A 20,663-nucleotide genomic window follows, 5' to 3' on the forward strand; every position below is an offset into this window, starting at 1 on the left:
AAACCTTCTTCCCCACTCAGTTCATGTCAGTGAATCTCCAACATATGAATGCTTCCAAGACCTTGACAAGTGCTTTGCTCAAAGCGGCTTTGTTTTGTTGCCAAACTTAAATGTCCAAATGATCATGTTTTGCTAGATCTAAGTTTAAAAAAAATCTGCCGGTTAGTAGAAACTTCAAATGTTGTGAAATCTGACATGTGAACCTGCCTTTTCATTTAATAGAAAATGTTTGAACCTTGAAAGTGAAACCACCTAGTCATGAGAAGTTTTTATTAAAGAAATAGAAGTATCCACCAAAGGATGATTTGTTATCTTATTTTGTTGGCATTTTGGTTTTGTTAATATAATCCATTTTCCTTTGCTGTGTAATACTGACATTGAAATGACAGCCTCGGATTGGTTGATCAGTCCCTCATGACGCCTCCTTCCCTAGGACTTTTGCTTTCTGACTCATCCTTTGATGAGTCAAGGTTTGTTTTTCTACACTGGGTCAGAGCCAAGACAAGTTACTCCCTTTTTAGATTTTTTTAAATACGGAGAGACATTTCTCTCTACAATGAACATGACTTGACTCTTCTGTGATTTTCTTCAAGAAAACTACTCATCATATCCAAAATTCAAAATGAGAAAGCACAGAAATTTAAAGATTGTTGTTGTTTCTTGAGACTGTAAAACTATGCAGTGTATGATCAGAAAATGTTTATTTTTAATGCATATAAAGAACTGGATTTATCTATTCCACATAGGGTACTGATATTGTTGGTTGTTGATGAAGTACGCTGCTGATGGTACTCCTACCTTGTATGGACTGATATTTGATTGAGTTTTTGTTTGTTTGTTTTTTTCACCTTTTTTTCTTTTTTTCTTGCAAACATTAATTGCCCTTTCGGACCCGAACCTCTTCAAACTGAACACAGTTCAGCAAGCTTTTCAAGTGAACGTGTTCCAGACTTTCTTCAGAATATAAAGGTATACTCTGAAACCTTGAATTAGACTTTTGCTTCCAGCCAGAGGTACCACTATATCTTATCCTCTATTTTTTTTCTCTCTTTAGAACAGCCTATCTTTAAAAGCAAAAAAACCCAACTAATTTCTTATTAAAATATGTGATTATCATTACTATCAAAAATGTGAATGTTATGAAGAAGATGGATAAGATTATTTCACACATAGACATAGCTAAGTGCCCTTACCTATTTCTTTATTTAATGGTCAACTATTTATGTTAATTTTCCTAGAAAACATTATCCAGCTTTTAGCCTTTTTAGTAGTTCATAGAAGAATTTTTGTTGTTAACTTTGTATTTATTTTTATTTATTTTCTTGTGGCCTTAAAATTGTGCAAGATTACTTAGCGTGAAGGAAATAATTCAAATATTTGTTTAAGATTATGAAAGTCTCTCACATGCACTGTTCTTCCACCCTACATGTTCAAAGTCTTTTAAACACTGTGTATCATTTATTGATTTTAACTGTTTGCAACAGTCATAAACATTAAAATGCAAGACTTCCCAGAATAATTTTGTATTTTCTTTACCTTAACTTCTTGAGGATAGAGCACTAATAGCTTTGGTCATAAAACAATAAATGCTTACTAATTTACATGTAAGATATAAAAAAATATATAGAAACCTGTAGTCATAGAAAGCCTATGACTACAGGCTTTGTTAATGTTGAAAGCAATGACCTCCGCTGCTGTAAGAGAATCATCAGTTACTTGGGACTCGGCAGCATTTATTCAGGACCCACACTGAACATCGTGGACAAACCCAAACAGAACTTTTATTCAAGTATTAAAATGTGGCCACATCATTCTGAATACCAACGAAGTACAAATCAACACAATTATAAAAGCAGAACAGATTTTTGTTTTACTTAACATTCGATTTGCAAAATATGGAATCCAGCCATCTACTTCTTCTTTTTCCCCTTCTTCAGGTTCAGTATGCATAGAAAGGTGTGCACAGTAGCTTTGATTAACTACAATCCTGTGTCCCAAAAATGTATCGATTGGTCCCTTAACTAAAATATGAAAGGGGCAAGAACATAACAAAAGCATTTGATGTGTCGTTGTGATCATTTAAATCAGTGATTATTTTCAGCCAAAAACAAAATGGCTGCTGGATTTGCAAAGCACATACACGCTTAAAGACTGGGATCTATTTCTAAAATTAATGTAGGCAAAAGTTTTGGACAGAAGGGGGGGTGATATTTTTTTGGACCAGATTAGGTTTTACATTTAATACTGCGGAGTATTTGCGTAATAGACACCGGAGGCTTCTGTACAATCAAACAGCACTGCAAAAGCACTCAAAATCCTCAACATTCGCCAAAGTCGTCATGGCTGATTATTTAATCAAAAATGAATATAAGGAAGGCACAAGAAAATGAGATCAGTGACTCGCCTCTAATCAAATCAATCACTAAACTCTCCTGTTGTTGGTTACACATTGATAGATTTACAGCAGTTAGCTCATTTCGAATAAAACGATTTTAATAGGCAAATTTCCTAGTTTGAAAGGAACTGAAGCATAGATATTTAAAGAGCTTTTGTGCCTCTGATTTGGTTCAAGTGATCTATATGCCCTTCAAAGTTGACATCGTCATAAATCTGCTAATTCGGACCAGCGTGTTCCTATCGAAGTGAGGTAATGGGCCGAACCCCTCAGAGACATCTTGGAAAGAACAGGAGTGACAACTGGGGGAAGAAAACACAGTGGGAACGTCCAACACTTGCTGAAAGGTGCTGCCGTGAGACATCGTTTAACATTCCTCCTATTTAAAAAAAAAATCTAAGTACATCCCGAGATAAAAGGTCACGCGTAATGTTTTCTAAGCAGCGTTGCCAGCTAATAGCTGATGGCGGCATAAACCTGTTTGCTTTGAGCATCCTTCATTCAGAGGAAGCAGATTTCCACTACTTCTACTTCACTAAAACAAAAATAATAGTTACCAAAGTGCCTGTGAGTGCTTAAGATTGCAATAACATCAGAACTGTAAATCTGTTGCTAAAAGCAGTGCTCTTCTGCCGTACGAACCGAGTACAATCATCACAACAGGTAATTAATAACAATCAAACTTGTTCAACAAACACTTCAGGGAGACACAACCAAACATGTGCTTTTAAGACTTAAAAGTACTCCCAAAGGAGGGAAATGAACATTAATAGAATCTAACTTAAATGTCACTAAACTTAAATTATCTAAATAATATCTTGTAACATTAATTCTGACAAGCTCCTAAATAAGTGCATTAGAAGTTAGGCCTGGTGCCAGCAGTGAGGGTTTGAGGATTAGCACTGCATTTAAGAGTATTCTCTTCCACGTGTAGCACTGAATGACTTGAGAAAAATAACCAAAGTGGAACAGCAGTGGAGGAGATATGGATTTTTCTGCAGCAATAGACGTGTGTCTGATGAGGTGATTTTCTTTTTTTTTGTTTTTTTTGTTTTGTTGTTTTTTTTTTATCTTCAGCGATCTTTTAGGCATCAGGCAGTCTGAGAGCAAATCCTGCAGCTTGGTCCACAGTGAGGACATGTCCAAGGAAAAGTCCAACAAAGTCCTGGAGGTCTCATGTGGTCAGTTAATGGTGATGCCTTTTTCTCTGAGCTCCTCTGTCACGCGCACCAAGTATGTGGGGTCTGGATAGCCAAAGCTGTAAAAAGAAGGAAAAAGTGGCTAAAGTTCCTTTGTTTTGCTCAACTGGCAACAAAAAGTACCATGTAACTGCATTTTAATCCATCCATTTCCACCGAAGCCTTTCTTTACAGACTGAACGCCCTTGTCGAGGATTCTCCAAAAACCAGACAACCGATACGTACCAGGGTGGCCCGCCGAATATGGATGTCTTGTGGTGAATGTCATTCCAGGTGATGACATTTTGCAGGCCCGTAGTCATGGAGGTACCAATGGTGAAGATAAGGCGCTGTTCGAAGGCCCGACGCAGCAGGCCCAGCACGCGGTTCCCTTCTGGGCTGTCAGGGAGGTAGGCCACGCGGTCTGTTCCTGGGTATCGAACGCCAGGGTTTGGGTGATCGAGCTGTGGGTAAAATGAATCAGACACGGTGTGAAACTGCACCAATAAGTTCGGCGTGTTTTCCCTTTACATCCTCGTGCATCGTTTAAAAAATGCCAACTAAGTAGCAAGTGTCAAATAAACACCGAACGTCTGTTATGGAATCAGTCATTTCATGAATCAAATGCCAAACAATCCATCCTTTAAATGGTCTGGCCTTAAAGAGACGGCCTCTTGAGTAAAATGTTTGAAATCATCTTAAGTCACCATTTTAATCAAAGATCTACCCATGAGCTGTGCGCCTCAATGATCAGCTTAAGCCCTTTGAGCTTTATTTTATAATTTTGTACACATGAACCTAAATTTATGCATTTTGGTGATTTTTTTTTTTTGCGACCAAACAAGCCGTACTGACACTGGGATTTAATTATGTATTAAATAGGCAATTTCTGGTGGCAGTGAGTTTCACAGGACTTTATTTAGATGGAGGATCTTCAAATGCAGGCCTCGAGGGTCGGTATTGAAGGTGTATTGAAGCGTCTTCGCTTCAGTACACCTGACTCAAATAATGAGGCCATGTGGAAAACTCGACTGTATTCTGAGGATGTGATTCTGCCATTTGATTCAGGTGAGTTGGACCAGAGACGCATCAAAAAATTGCAGAAAATGATCCCCTGAAGCCTGCATTTGAAGACCCATCATTTAGAAGCATCATGTTAAAAGGTGGATAAACCACTTTCTTTTGGGTTATCACATAAAATTCAAACAAAATAGTTTGATGTTTGTTGTATCAAAGTGCATAAAAGGTCAAAGTGATTTTGAGTGCCATAATAGCCATCAGAAGATGAAAGAAGAGAAGAATATGAAGCAAAATAAAGACAGCAGCAGTAGCAATTCAAACACTCTGTTTGATCCTCCAATGTCCAGCTAATCTGAGAAATACTTCATGTTGATCAGCAGAATAAAACGATGATAATAGTACGTATGATGTGAATCAGTGTAGCTTTAAGTTTATTCACCTAACAGCAAATGTTTTACACTTCCTCAGAGGTGATTCACAAGGCGAGGACCATGGCGAACATCAGTCACGCTTACATGTTGACGTAAACCTGCAGACGTTATCTTGAATGGGGAAGCTTAAAACCTATTTGACTTTCCGTAAATGAAAAGCAGATTTTCCAGTACGGGAACAATGCTGTCTAACTCATTAGGTGTTGTTTGGCTTTGGATCAAAAAATGTGAAAAGAAAATGACATCAATGGGAAAACACAGTGTTGAGTTTCTGACAGTGTTTCACGGTCATGTCAGAGAAAGTGAAATTAATGGAGCACAAATACAACTTTGTTTTTGGTTTTAAACGAAAATAAAATGTACGGGAAATTAAATTGTAGCAGCATTGTATAAAGTGCTAAGGCTATAAATGCAGATTTTTTGTTTGCAATCTTCAGTCATTTAAGCTCTTTGTATCCATAAGGTGTTACAATAAGACTGTTTGACTGCCTAATGTTTGAAGAGACTAGATTTAGATCTAACTCAAGAGAATATTAATGCATGTTATGAGCTCTTTCACATTTTGTTAGGTTACAACCACAAAGTGCTGAAAGTCAACAAATTTTTTTTTGTTTTAACCCAACAAAAACAAAATAAACAAAAAAAAAACGCATAATTGTGAAGTGAATGAAAAGAATGAGTCTTGTTCTGCTTTATCTTTTACGGATAAAAAACCCTGAAAAGTGTGGTGTGCTTATAGATTCAGTTTAATTTCATAGAGCTGAAAAAATTGGGGATAAAAATAACTGGACAAGAGAGGAAGGTTATGCTTCAGGCTTTTGAATAAGTTGCATTGCTCAGAGTCTATATCCGCACCTGACGCTACTTACTGTCTGCACTCCAGGAGGGAAGCTGTAGATGATGCAGATACATCCGTAGCCCTCGTGGCCAGGAAGCTCCATATCAGGGTCCCGCTCCACCATCATCGAACCATTGGCAGGCTGGTTCCCAACCAGCTGGCCATAAACCAGTCTGCACACGGGACAAGCTTGCTTAACCTTAAAGGCTCGTTCCAGGCAGGAGCGGCAGAACGAATGGCCGCATTTCTCCAGGGTGGTCCTCTCCACTATGTCCCCCATGCAAATTGAGCAAATGCCATTGTCCTCGGCCTCACTGTGGGAACCAATGCCAGAGTCCATGTCTTTCCTCAGAGAGGCCTCGTGGAGCATGGCACACACCTCCTCGTCGGCAGGTTTCCTGAACCTCTGCTGCTGTCTCTGGGAGCGCCGCGGCAGGGAAGGTGGAGCCTGGAGGTTCCCTTCTCCGTTCTGCTCCAGGACCGCCACGCAAGGCAGCAGAGCCCTCTTCCTCTTGGGTCCTCCCTCCTGTTTGCTCATTTCTTTGCGGGCACATCGGCATAAGTCAATGAAGGCTTTTCGCGTCTCGCTAGAGATATGTCCATCCATCATCCCAGATCTGGTGCTCCTCGAGCCTTCCACCGGCTGCAGCCGCACAGCGCAGCAGCCCCCTCTCTCTCCTCGCCTGACGATGCCGGCGCTCATCCCCTGCTTGTGCTGGAAGTCAATGAGCCAGGGCCGCCCAGCTGCAGCCAGGTAATCCCAAACTGCCTGAGAAACTAGCACCTCATCACTGCCCTGGCCAGCACGCACACTCATCTCATCAGAGGAAACTGCACAGAGGAGCACATAAAACTCATTGCAGCTTATAAAACTTATTCACTTGACCGCAGCCGGTTTAAGGGATAAATGAAGTAAGCTGCTGCTTAAGGTGAATGTTCTGCAACTACGAATGTTGCTGAAACACAGGGGCTGCTACATGTTAATTAACTGGTGTCTATGGTAACCACTGAAAAGACAAAACGTTGATTCCAGATTTTTTTTTTCTTCGTTGAATATTTGTGGCAGTACACAAGAAAACTGAGTGTTAGCAGTTTTGAAGCTTTTAGGTTACAAGCTTTCACCAGTTGAATATAAACTACACCTGAATTTCTGTTTGTATTATGCAATAAATATCTTTTCAAGCCTCTATTTCTGATGTATAGATCTTATATAAGATCTGCATATCAGTTAATAGTTATTTTATCCAATTACAGCACAACTATGGCCCCCGGGCCAATCGAAGCAGTTAATATCTGTTACTGTCAAATTACATCAACGTGAAAAGATGATCAGTATTAGACTTTTAAGACATATTCCTTGAATTCAGAGACAGCTATTTAATACTTTCAAAGTTTGTTGATGGGTAGTTTTATCAATACATTCTGCCTCAACTGGCTCTCTGAGGACATCCGTGATCTTGATGAAAATGAGTTTGACCCCAATGAACTATAGAATCTTAAATAATAGCAGGCACAAAAAATGCTATTAGAATAAATATATTTTTTGCACTCTAGTTAAATCTTAACCAAGTAATCAGCCAGTGGATCTCTTAAAATAAGTAATGGTGGTAACATGAAAAAGTAATATAAGAGAAATCCATGCACATCCCAGAACACCTACCGAGTGAACAAGTGTGAGACGTAAACGCCCACACCTCCCATTATTCTTTGATTACAAAATATATGCGCTCACATCAGTCAAACTGCAGTCTTTTAAAAGCACAATTATACCTTAGCCTTTATAATTGCGCTTTTAGAGGTTCGCATTGAGCACATGCAAGCTGAGCAAGCTGTGAGCTTTGTATACTTGACACGTTCGTTGGTGCAGTGTTCTCCAAAAAGATCATCTTTATAGATGGATTGTATCAATTCAAATCTGCTCTGCAAGATCACTGTCCAAACTGACCATTTTGAGTGAAAGGTGGCACACTTGATCCACGGCAATTTCTAAAAATTCAGAGGTGAATAGGCACCATGACAGCCCGAAAGGCCAACTTGTATGGACGGGAACGTCGCGATTGGCGCGCAACCCCTTGAGCCCAGTTCGATGCGTCAACTATACACCTAGCTTAATCTTTCTGTGCCTTCATTGTGACGGGTAGGTAAAACAACCTATTTAAAATAAAATTACAAATGATACTTAGCCTGGAGGGGCAAGGAGTCAGTAAAGCCTAATTACAGCCGTATAAACTAATGTTTTCAAGCCTCTATTTCTGTTAATCATGTTTGTTTTGCTTACAGCCAGTGAAAACACTATGAAAATTAAAGTATTACATCACGCCAGTACAAAAGTTCAATACAGAAATGTTGGCTAAATGAAAAGCATCATTAACAGCTCCTTAAATGTTCAAAAGACAGTTTTAATCTGACAAGCAAGTCTCATTTCTAATTTGTTTAATAATAATAAATCTGCAAGTAGGTTACAAAACTGAATTCTGCTTAGGGCCCTATTCTACTTTGGGTCGGCCCTGCTCACAGTCATTTGCACTTTAAACTGATGGATGCAGTGATGCACAAGCCAGGTTGAAGCTTTTAACATGTATTAAGGGGATTACTTTAGCTTTAGCTCAAATATAGCTCCAAGAGTTCTCCTCCTTTTGTTGCATTCACATCTGCTTAATCTGCTGATATTGAGAGAGATAAAACAGTGCGACATTCAAGAAATGTGTCTGCGGCTCAACAAAGGGTGACAATTTAAATGTTTAAAGAACAAGTATTTGCTTCAGGGAACATAAAGGCTGATGACAACACGTTAGCTGCTGGGATGTTTAGGCTATAAACAACAGCAACTAAAGCCTGTGTTGTGTAGAGGAAAGAAAGAAAAACAAACCCTGAAAGCATGCACTGACAGAATCATCCGAAAAGGACAGACCCAGTATCGATCCAACAATCTTACCTTGTGATCCCATAAATTCCTCCAAGTGCGAATAAAGCGTCCTGTTGAACAGAAGTAAAGAGAGAAACTGAAGGTCTGGAGCACAGATACATACATATATAGAGAGACAGCTGGCAGCGCAACGGCGAGCGGGGATTTCAGCGATGTGGCAACATTAGCGTCAAATTTCTAACAGCATGAATCACTAAAGCGCTTTCTTCTGTGCACATATCCACCTCTCACCCTTCTGAGTTGTTCTCCACTGCCTGTCAGGGAGCTGTGAGGCTGGATTAAAGAGCTCTGAGCTCCATCTGCGGAAGGAAACGAGGAGAGAGAGAGAGAGAGAGAGAGAGAGAGAGAGAGAGAGAGAGAGGGCCTTTATTTCTCACTGCAGTTTATCGTCGGAGAATGGTGAAGAGCCTGCTGTGGTCAAGCCATGATATCCCAATGTTTTCCCGGATTAAGATACAAAAAAAAAAAAAGAAAGAAAAAAAAAACTCATTTGAATCCACAACCTCCTTCCTCTCGTTTTCGGTCTCGTCTGCGCTCCTGTGTCCTTGTAGGCGTCAACACAAAGTAGAAAAACATTCACCGACGCTGTCCGTTTATCAGCCTCAGCCACGTTGAGCCGTGAGCCTGCGCTGTCCTCTCAGATAATTTACTCTGCCTTTTTCCTTTTACTCCAACCTGTTTTCATCCAATCGTGGTCGCGTCATTTTTGTCAGCTGCGCGGCGCAAATAGACTTCACTTCATAGAGGAGGAGGAGGAGGAGGAGGAAAAGGAAGGGACCTACATGATGAAAATGTAACCAGGAAGTTCGTCATTGGTATGACATGATTGGTCAGTAAACGGTGGATTACATAGTTTTTGTGGTTTCATGTTGCCTTTATTACCACTGTAAGCTGTGATGAAGTGCACAAAAAAAATTCCACGCAAAAGACATGAGCCCACAGGGAATACCCACTCCAATACCGGAATTACTTTTATCCACTTTTATCTGGGTACACATTTCACTTAATACCATAATAGAGATCTTAAATACAGTGGAAATACGACCCCCCTTAGTAGCCAGACAATCCAAGGACTTCGTGAAGCCAAACTGAGGTACATGTATAATACTCATCCAAATTTACTAATTTAAGAGTAAAGAAATATTTCGTATGGCTATTTCTTTTTACAAAATATCTGATCATAACACCTTATTTAATATTTGAAAGTGAAGTCAGAACAGATGGAAAATATAGTTGTATGCAGATAAAATGTAATAAAATTAATACAACTAAACATAATTACAGAATGTCAAATTTAGGCAGAGAAAACATATATTTAACAAGAAACATATGAAACCAACACTAACATGTATCAGTATTAAAGAGGCAGTATTAAAATCATTTTATTTTATTATTATTTTTATTTTTTGCTTTACAATATACTAAAGTGTTATACCCAATCAAAAACATACCTGGAGTGTTGATTTGATTCTTTTATGTTTGAGCTTGGTGGTTTACATAGTCCTGAAGAATGAATTGCTGTATTTTGAACCAGGCCTTCTTGTCCAACAAGAAACACATTTATGTGCTTCTGGAAGAATAATGACACACATGATATTAAACCCTATTAGTCATTCATTCAATGTCACATGTGTGGAAGGCAGAGCAACATAAGGCCAGTTGATGTTGATGATTTGTCTTTTGTAACAACTTCCCTGTATTTGAGATTGGATCCATGTCTTCACACTGATAGCTCTCTCTGAAGATTCTCTGTCAAATTCAAGTCTGTGCCACTAAAAAGTGGCAATATTAATGCAATATGTGTCTCTTTTGGGTTTTAATTTAGAGTTTTGGAAAATAGCAGTTGCAATCTACATTAATTTATCTTTTTTTTTGACTTGCTAAATGAGATTAGTTGTTGGTTTGTCAACAATTTCATTTCTATCAGAGGAAGACCAAAGACACTATTTGAGTTCACATTTAAATTTTATTTTTCTATGTTAAATTGTTCTCCATATGTCTTAAAACCCTTTAAAAGGTCAGCTGTTATATCTGGCTATTTTTTAAAAAACAGTTCCAGTCCAATAATGGATTACCAGAATATGAGCAATTGTTCAATTTTCTTCAATCTTCTCTCAGAAACCGATTCAATGACTCACTTTGTCCTCTGTGGATATTTTGTTAAATTTAAATATATGAAATATGATCACTTATTGTCATAAAACCCCTGTGGCTGCATGCATTGTCTGCTAGATTGTTCCATTATTCACTGGAATTGGAGCAGCTATTGGATTTGTGCCTGGCTTTATTGCAGTCTTTGCTCTCTGTTGGACAGAAAATCCTGTAAGGAGTTTTTAGCCAGGAAAAATTACATGTTCCTTGGGTAGGCTGGGAGAAAATAGGTGATATCAAAAACTGCTTTTGCAAATCTTTTTGCAACATGTGGCTCAACAATTGACCAAAAGAAAAGCAGTTCTTTTGAAGTACTACCTGAGCCCCTCTCATGCTGTTTGCATTGCACAAAGATTTCTGCAGACATCAAGTGCTTTGCAGTGTGAGATTAATCCATTTTTGTTTGTTTGTATTCATGGCACCTATAAGCCAAAGCCAGATTTGCAACAATGTACTTTTCGAATTCTACAAATGGCATAATTATAGTCAGAGCGGTAGGTAACGTTCACTCATCTGGACCACACAAAAGAAAAGGTAATTAGGTGTCAAGATCACAACAACCACATTATGGCTTACTGTCGTGCAACGAGACTGGTAGAAACGGCTTGGCACCACAGTGAGCAATAGCTAATCCCCCCTTTCTAATTACAGAGCTACTGCAGAAAGCTCCTGGAGGCAAATTAGATTTAACTGATGCATTTATTTTCTTCAGTAATGGCTAATTTAAAGGATTAGTTGGTTGTAAATACACAGAACCCAGTGCCTTTATTGTATGGATAAAATATGTTTGGTTTTGAATCTGCGGGTTTAGGGGGGGACACTAGTAAATTTGACGTTTTTCATTATACTTTAATGAATCCATAAAGTTTTGTTTCATCGTGAAGCAATATTTTAATGACACTGACCCAGCAGCAACTCAAATTTCAGTAAGTAATTACAGTTCCACTGCATTCTCTGCCATCTCCAACATTTTTTGTAGTTTCCCACAATGGCGTCTGAATTGCTTTATCAATAAAAGGGAATTTGACAAGTGATGTTTGAAAAGAAAGAGACACAAAAGCAAGATGCAACATAGACAAAGAATCAACAAATATCAAATGGCTGTGGTAACATGCAATACTGCAATTGGAGTTTTTCACAAGGTCAGAATTATTCTGAATAAACAATTCTTAGATAGATAATTGTAAGAAATGTATCAAACATAATTAATAAAAAGTGAAACCATCATTATCATTGTATAATTTTAACAACGTTTTATGCCTTGGGGGTATTTATCTAAATGTGCAGTTGTTTTAGTTGTACATAATATTTTACATGACTTGGCTTCCAAGCTACTGAGTGATTTTATTGAACAAAATCACATGAGTTTTGAAGATGGTCAAAAATTGCATTCAGTCTCTTTAGGATCCAGTTGTCGTTTAGAAAACTGGGTTGCTATGTCTCAGAAATATATAAAATTGAGTATTTTATCCAATAAAAGATGTACTCAAGCTTTAAAAATGTTTTCATTTTAGCCTCTTGATAATACACTCTCAGAAGGTCATGTAGTTTCAGTACAAGTCAAGTAAAGGGTATTCATACAGCACATTTGAGCAACAACGCACCATGAAAACATAACAGCCAAGGCAGCTATAAAAACGGACGGGTTTTTTAGTTTTGATTTGAAGAACCTCAGTGTTTCAGCATTTTTGCAGTTCTCTGAAAATTAGTTCTAGAAAATAAATGCTGTTTCCCTGTGTTTGGTACTAGTTCTGGGGAAGCAGATTACACTAGAACCAGAGGACCTGATTGGACTAGAAGGTTATGTGTTTTTATTGTTTTATAATTTATACTTGCCTGCAAGAGGATTGGAGATACAAACTCCTGTGAATATTTTATATACACAGTCATATTCAATAAATTATATTTCTAGAAAACTCATTTATTTCTGTAACTTAATTCAGTAAATGAAACGCTACACAGATCAATTACACACTAATGTTTTCAGCCCTTTGTGTTATTTATAAAAATAATTTGCTTACAGCTAGTGGAAATTGAACACTTTAGATTAGAATATTTCCCTACATTAAAAAAATACATGTGAAAGTCCACACTGAACAGGGACTTAATGAAAAATAGTATAATACTTGCTTAAAGGTTGTTATTTTCAATTGAAGCACATCCATCTACATATTGTAATTTCACAGTTAGCTTTTTAGTTTTAGTTTTGTTGGTCAATGTCAGAGCTGAACAGTGTCATAGTTGATATGTTGTCTGGGTTTGAACCCCCTCCCGGAATCTGGTGGACTTCCATGTTGTCCTTTCTGTGGTTTCTCTCCGGGTTCTTCACTGTCTAAATGCACACTGGCTGGGATAATTCATTCATTCATTCATTCATTCATTCATTCATCCATCCATCCATCCATTTTCTTACACCCTTGTCCCTAGTGTATAACCCCTACGATGGACAGGTCGCCAGTCCATCGAAGGGGTTAGGATTTGTTTTTTCGAAATTATCCGGTGGATGTTTGAATTTATCATGAATTACTTGTGGCTAAGCAGCAGTTGGCGCTGTTGCGCCACACGCTTTTTCTAGAATTATCTCACAGCGCGTGCCCACGCTCCAAGCAGGCGGGTAACGTCCTCTCGAGATATCACGAAAACTCCGCGATACTTTAAGGGACTTCAACGTTTCGGTTGAAAACCTCAGAGTTAAGGTTTCAGTCATCACATTTGCCCGGGTTTTTATTATATAACACCTCTAGATAGCCCGTAGTCAGACGAAGAAGTTCACCTGCTACACTGTAAAAATGTAAGTCTCATTTATTTGTGTACTAGCAGTCGCTTGTTGCTAATAAGCGCTTAGTCTTTGAAGTGCTGTAATGCGGATCAACTAGCTAACATTAGCTCATTGAGCTAGCACACGAGTTAGCATTAGCTGTGCCGTTAACATTTATTGTTACAGGAATAAAAACCAACACAAATCGTTAAACCTACCTACCCTTGTAGCTTAACATAACCTTTTCCAACTAGTCCCAAACTTTTAATTGTAGCTTACGTTGTATGCGCCCCATATATCAGTTAAGTTAACATTAGCTGGCAGGCTAAAGTCAACTAACAGTACTAGGTTAAAGTTAGAGCCGAGGAGGAATGCCGTCATGGTGTGAAGGTTTCACTTTGAGTTAAAGTAACACATGTCCTCGTTCAAAACCATTAAGTGTAATTCAGGACAAATATTTGACAGTATATATGTTGGTCATTCAAAAAAACACAGATTACAACAATTGTACGTTAAAGCACAACTGTTTTGCCTCCTAGCAAAGTTGCTGAGAAATCTTCCTTGTATAAAACCAAAAGCACTCAGTCTTGCCCTGTTAAATCGTTTAAAGATGTGATTGTATGATAGGTTTTCTCTCTGTAATAAAATGTAACATAACTGATTGCTTCACCCTGCACATGTGACCCAGCAGATCAGCCTAATGTAAAAAGGAAATATGTTGTCGTTAATTCCCTCTTTCTGTTCATCAATAGCATGGCCCATTTGCCACAGCATGGATTATTTCCCACCCTAAGTGCCACAGCTAAATGGTATGACAGACGAGACTTTGTTTTTGTTGAGTTCTGCGTGGAAGACAGTAAAGATGTACATGTCCAATTGGACAAGTCAAAATTTGAGTTTAGGTAAGTTGTATTTAAAGTACACTAGATGGTAAGTCTTTTTGTACTTGTATAAAAATGTGTTGTGTTTTGTGAAATCCAGTCATCTGTGTGGACCAAATTGAAGGAAAACTGGGTGTACTGGAAAGTATGGTGACCTCCCTTTCTGTCATTTTTACAGGTGTGTCAGCGGAAAAGACAAATACAACAATGAAATTGAGCTTTTTGGGGAAATTGATCCCAAAGTAAGATTACCATCTGCAGAACTAGTTAAAGTTTTAGGATGAGTTTTACTTCTCAAGGGCTGTTAATAAATTTATAATCTATGTAATTTACAGCAATCGAAACACAGCCGCACAGACAGGTCTGTGCAGTGTTGTTTACGAAAAGCAGAAGCTGGGAAATCATGGCCACGACTTACCAAAGAAAAAGCAAAGGTAACTTTAAATTTAATGCATTTTTCCTTAACTGCTTATTGTCAAACAAACGTCTTCACACCGCTGTTCAAAAGTACTTTTCATAAACTTAAAAAAAGAAAAGGGATTGTCTTTTGGAAATAAACTCTACTGTCTTCAGGTGTTTAGATCATGACATCATCTTCTACAAATGTGCAAGAAATCTGTTGCTACTGAGTTAAATTGCAGTGAAACAGATAAATAATGGAGCTTTATTTCTTTTTAAATGTATTAAATACACTTTAAGTCTTTTAAGTTTTTTCACTTATTTTCTACATTGTGTGATCTTTTAAAAGATCTTAATTTTGTTGTACAGTATGTAAGCCCTACACAAAGTTATTCATTTAGTGAATTTGACAATATGCTGTTTACGTGCAGGTAAATAGTATTTTTTGATTGTATAACTCTGCTCCATCCCCTAGTTTAAATGGTTGAGTGTGGATTTCAACAACTGGAAGGACTGGGAAGATGACTCGGATGAGGACATGTCAAGTTTTGACAACTTCTCGGAGGTAATCGAGTAAAAGACTGTCAGCACTTATTTGTTTATTCAAAGATCAAAGATTCCCTTTACCGTAGTAGAGACTAATGGGGTCCACAACAAAAATTACAATTAAATCTTCTTTCACAGACATTACAATAAAGACATGATGGTATTCCTTAAGACGCAAACTAAATTAAATGAAGCACAAAATTCAAATCAACTCCAACAGTTATAACGTCTTACAAACATTACAAAAAGACATGCTGATTTATGTGCGCCATATATCTTTCCCTCTCCCCCCTTTTTCTTCAGATGATGAACAACATGGGTGGAGATGATTTACCCGATTTAGATGGTGGAGAATACGGTGCAGAAGAAGTATGAGTTATTTTTATTATTTTCTGATGATTTTCTTGAAGTTTACCAGGTGAAATCCAAGTTCCCATAATTTTGTTTTTGTGTTTCAGCATGATTCTGCAGACAGCGATGATGAAAGTAAGTATGACTTTAAAGAAAGAAAAAAGAAAAAACAGCAAAGTTGTAGTTTGTTCTTTGTGAGGACAGAGGAAAATCATTCTTTATACGTAGAAGAACATGACAGTATAATATCTTTGAAAGATTCACATGTATGACAAGTTCAGTTAAAGTGAAACTCGTATAACGTCATTCACTCATGGGAGCCAACTTCTTTTCAATCTTTTTTATTTATGTAATTTAAGAAAAATAATCTGATTATTAGCTGTAAGCTCCAAATGCCCCATTATGACAATGTGGGGAAACAAAATTTGTTTTTGTTTTTTTGTTTGTTTGGTTTTTTTTTTTGCAAATTTATTAACAATAGAAAACCAAGAAACTACTTTTACATAAGTATTCACATCCTTGCCATGAAGCTCACAATGGAGCTGTTTCCACTTATCATTCTTGAGATGTTTCTACAACTTAAATGGAGTCCACCTGTGATAAGTTCATATAATTGTTGATTTGGTAAGGCTCACGCTTGTGAGGTCTCACAGTTGACAGTGTAGGTCAGAGGTCAAACACTAAACATAAAATGAGAGCAATTGTTTGTAGACTTCTGGGAGAGGATTGTCTTGACACAAATCTGGGGAAGGATATGGAAAAAATTCTGCTGATTAGAAGCTCTTGTTGAGAAATCCTTTGCAAATGGAGGAAGGTTGGAACCAGCGGGACTCTCCCTAGAGCCAGCTATCTAAACTGAGAGATCAGGTGAGAGAGAGAGAGAGGTGACCAAGAAGAACCCAATGGTCACTCTGTCAAAGCGCCTGTGTTCTCCTCTCTGTGGAGAGGAGAACCTTCTAGAAGGACAAACATCTCTGCGGCAATCCACCAGTCAGGGTGTGACCAAACGAAAGCCACTCCTTCATAAAGCGCATGGCAGAGTGTCTGGAGTTTGCCAGAAAGCACCTAATGGACTTAGACCATGAAAAGAAAAGATTCTGTGGTCTGATGAGACAAAAATTTAACTCTTTAGTGGTAAATAGATTAATTTAAAACAAATTAGAATAAGGCTGTAACATACCAAAATGTAGGAAGAAGTGAAGCACTGTGAACACTTTGCGGATGTGCCGCATATATATATATATATATATATATATATATATATATATATATATATATATACACATTACATCAAGTGTCACTTATTGCATTTTAATTACTGAATTGAGATATTTTTTTGACGCTTAATCTTAAGCTGTTTCCGCGTTTGTCATTGTTGTCAATGTTCCCCTCATTGGAATTTTTGTCTCTTGCAGAGATGCCTGACCTCGAGTAGGCAAACATGGTTGCCACCTCACTAGAGATCAAAACAAGTCGTGAGTCTGAAGAACGAAATTAGGCAATGAGTTGGCAGCCACATTGAAGAAAAACCTCTCTATACCCCATTTCCAAAGTGAAATCCCTGCAGAGAGCGACCGGGGGGGGACGTGATACAGACATGCACAGGCGTCCATAACAACATACAGTGCTGTGCTTTGCTGTTTTGTTCTGCATGGACGATTTTGTTCAAATAAAAATGTTGTTGTTCCCTGGCTTAAATGACTATTGGGATGTGCTGATGTCTTATACCCTGTTTCTCTTCTGTTTTGTTGGGTTTTTTTTCCTTTCCGGTGTCAGGTTATGTAAACACATTGTGATTTTTAATGACAAAAAAGATCTGAAAATGCCTATTTTCCAAGAAGTAAATTTTCTAATGGTAGACTTCCCCTCTTTAATGTTTGTATTGTAAATTGCTCTTACGGTTAATTTAAGTAGCAAGAGTTCTGCTATAAATTGGTTTTTCAGTGTCTTTGGTCACATGCAAATATTTAACAGTAATTTCACTTTTTTAATATGTTGCAGCTTTTAAAATAAACATGCTTGGACAACTACAGATTTGTGTTTAGAATATGGCGTTTGAGTTTACGACCTAATGTGTTCACATCTTGGAAAGGCATTGTTTTCTTTATGCAATCCATTAAAGAGATCTTTCATTGTTGCAAATAAAACAGATAAGTGTTTTGTTTTTTATCTTAAGTGAGAATATAAACTGTACATTTTTTCTAAGATTTAAGCATAAGTTATGCATAACATGAACAACAAATATGCTTTGAATATGTATGTTTGATTCTAGGTATCAAATGTGTTCATTGTAGGCTATGGGACTTTAAGATTTTTAAGAGGGCAATAATTATTTGCTATTTGGTATTTTTCAAAATCCATCCAGAGTTGAGATGCTCTACAATTTTTCCAAATTATTGTATCACTTCGGCAGTCACATCCTATTTTTACTCCAAATATGGTTCCTGTACCAGGGTGGAACAATAATGCAACCTGCAACTTCAATTAAACTGTGTAAAACAATAATTCACTGCACGTTTGTTTATTTATAATGAAATTTGTTGTATACTCAGAGTGAAGAATATGCATATGCCCACTCTAATATTTGACTAAATCTCCACTGGCAAACTTAAGATTGACCTCAAGCTTTTTATTTCAAATATTCATTAATTTCTTGTGAATATTTGACCATGGAAATAAGTACAAGCATCCATTTCTTAGTTGGCTTTATAAAATAAAAAATGAGATGGCAGAGTTAAAAACATTTTAGCTGAGTTAATTTAGTCAAATTCAGAAACTTAATTAGCCAACTTTATTCATTCATTCATTCAATCATTTTACTGTTGATATTCCCAATTATTTCCAGTTTCACTCATCTGACAAAATCTGCCTCCAGATGAAAAGGAATGGATTGGGATGTTTGATATAACCCAGGAACTAAATGGCACAAAAACCAAAAATAAACATAAGGACGATCAATAGACTGGTCTTGGAATGGATAAAGCAGGGCAAAATGAAACTTCTGGAATGACCCCAACCGCAGACCAATTCAAACCTCATGGACAACGTTCAAACACGTCCAAGAAATCTTCCAGTTTAATCAGCTACACCATTTTTGAAACCCAAAGTCATCGCCTTATCTAACCAGAAATGAGACAGAAAGTCCCGTTTCCTACATACAGTGGGCGCTAGAGGTGCAGCTGATTGCAGGAGATTTAACTAGATATTAGTGGGAGGGGTGTGCGGACGTTTGAGATTTTATAGCTTAGATTAAAACCTGTATGCTCATGTTTCCCTTTAAAAATGTATTAAAGATTAACTTTGGGAAAAGACTGAAATTTAACCTGGTAGATTTTATGTGAACTTCAGTGGAACATGAATAGTTTGCGTGTGACTGTGCTGCCTTATAAGGACCTCTGTCCTGTTCTGCATCCTTTTACTTGGAGCCTCTGGTAGGGACTTACCGTCTTTACTTTCACACAGACTGAAAAGGGAAATACCCAGTTTCATTCCTCTTTTCTGAATATTTGAGGTGTAAATTAGTTGTGGTTCAGTTTTGCTGTGTGTAAATTTTCAAACTGTGACCTTCAATTTTAGACTTCCCTCAACATCAGGGTTAATACAGTTAGTTAGCTTTTGTGCATTATTTAATGCTCATCAAATCTGGTGTCAAGCCCAATGCAGAACTTCAAACACAGAATTATACAGACTGTGATTATGCTAGCAGAGGGTTTCTCAAAGGCATTGTAATTCAATCATGTAGTCTAAATTTTCTTCTTCTCCTGCAAGTCTTTACTACTGTAAAGTTTTTATAGAGTTTGTCTGCCCCAGTGTTTAGGGGCTGCAGGTTATGTGTGCGTCAGCAGTCTGGACCAAGAGAACAGAAAAACACAATGCAAGCATCTTTTCCAACACCCTCCAAACAAAACTACAGGCTTAAATGTACAAAAGCTGGCTTAGGGAGACATGGGGGGGGGGAGGACAAAACTTCCCAACCTGTTAACTAATGAACTTTTTGAAATTATCCGTGTTTTGTTTAGTTATTTATTTAATTTTTCCAAAATCAAGACAGCTGTCAAAATCAAAATGACCAAATTCTTTTTTTGCTATTCGGCAAAAGTCTGCCAGTTGAATTTGTAAACTTGTTTCACACCACTGATAAAAATCTGGAACATGTACAGATCAAAAGTGAAACAACAGGCACTAAGTCAGCCACTCACAGGTGCAAGGAAGGGAACTTGCAGATCTGAATATGACTGCAAGAAAAACAGACCATAGAAACCAACAGAAACTGTTACTGCTAGCGTTTTGTTTCCAGGCGTGAAAGGCACAAAAAGCAGTAAGGTCAGCATAAACCTTTCAGAGAGCAGCGGCCGTCCCTGTAGCTGTCCTGGTCAGCATGACGCTCCAGTGCAGAAGCTCAATACCACGGCTGCTCTCCCCTCTTCCTCTGTGGCCGTGGATTTTCCACCGCTTTATCCGACCTGAGCCTGCAAACCAATCCACAGCACACAATGCATAACTCTGTCTAATCAGTTCTGCTACAGATCTGTTTTGTTTTTTTTTTTATTCAGAGCATAAGGTTGGGAAATTACTGGAGCCTTATGGATTGCAGCATTGATTAGAGTTCATCTGAGTTCTGCTTTAAAAATAAGGCCATAAACCTGTGGAAGATCAGTTGTTTCTATACTGTATGTGATATCGTCTCTGGCATTCTTAAGTGTTTAGCATGTAAGAAGAAGAAAATAAGGCCAGAAAGGAGTTTTTTAATGTGACACCTTAAACAGTCATCTGTTCTCCAACCAAATGC

General features: G+C 37.7%; 2 protein-coding genes across 5 annotated transcripts; one reads left to right on the forward strand and one right to left on the reverse strand.

The window, feature by feature from the left end:
- Positions 1 to 1,761: 1,761 nt before the first annotated feature.
- Positions 1,762 to 9,556, reverse strand: dtx3 (deltex E3 ubiquitin ligase 3). 4 transcript variants are annotated; one of them, XM_015038015.1, is made up of 6 exons: positions 9,292 to 9,550; positions 9,020 to 9,087; positions 8,798 to 8,838; positions 5,894 to 6,693; positions 3,820 to 4,037; positions 1,762 to 3,653 (listed from the first exon to the last, which is right to left on the reverse strand). In XM_015038015.1, the coding sequence occupies exons 3-6, from the start codon at positions 8,808 to 8,810 to the stop codon at positions 3,578 to 3,580; spliced, it is 1,107 nt and encodes a 368-aa protein (XP_014893501.1). In that variant the 5' UTR covers positions 8,811 to 8,838; positions 9,020 to 9,087; positions 9,292 to 9,550; the 3' UTR covers positions 1,762 to 3,577. The 4 variants fall into 4 exon arrangements, 3 of the variants coding, with proteins under 3 accessions (XP_014893501.1, XP_014893502.1, XP_014893500.1); XR_001425693.1 differs by having other exon boundaries at positions 5,880 to 6,693; positions 9,020 to 9,556; XM_015038016.1 differs by having other exon boundaries at positions 8,798 to 9,087.
- Positions 9,557 to 13,568: 4,012 nt separating this feature from the next.
- On the forward strand, positions 13,569 to 17,570 carry LOC106950875 (prostaglandin E synthase 3-like). The gene is made up of 8 exons (XM_015038020.1): positions 13,569 to 13,730; positions 14,450 to 14,599; positions 14,757 to 14,820; positions 14,914 to 15,012; positions 15,453 to 15,542; positions 15,827 to 15,892; positions 15,982 to 16,009; positions 17,290 to 17,570. The coding sequence occupies exons 2-8, from the start codon at positions 14,451 to 14,453 to the stop codon at positions 17,307 to 17,309; spliced, it is 516 nt and encodes a 171-aa protein (XP_014893506.1). The 5' UTR covers positions 13,569 to 13,730; position 14,450; the 3' UTR covers positions 17,310 to 17,570.
- The last annotated feature ends 3,093 nt before the right edge of the window (positions 17,571 to 20,663 follow it).

Source organism: Poecilia latipinna, unplaced genomic scaffold (assembly GCF_001443285.1).
Source record: "Poecilia latipinna isolate Pla-1442-1.1 unplaced genomic scaffold, P_latipinna-1.0 Scaffold426, whole genome shotgun sequence".
Classification (NCBI taxonomy): Eukaryota; Metazoa; Chordata; class Actinopteri; order Cyprinodontiformes; family Poeciliidae; genus Poecilia; species Poecilia latipinna.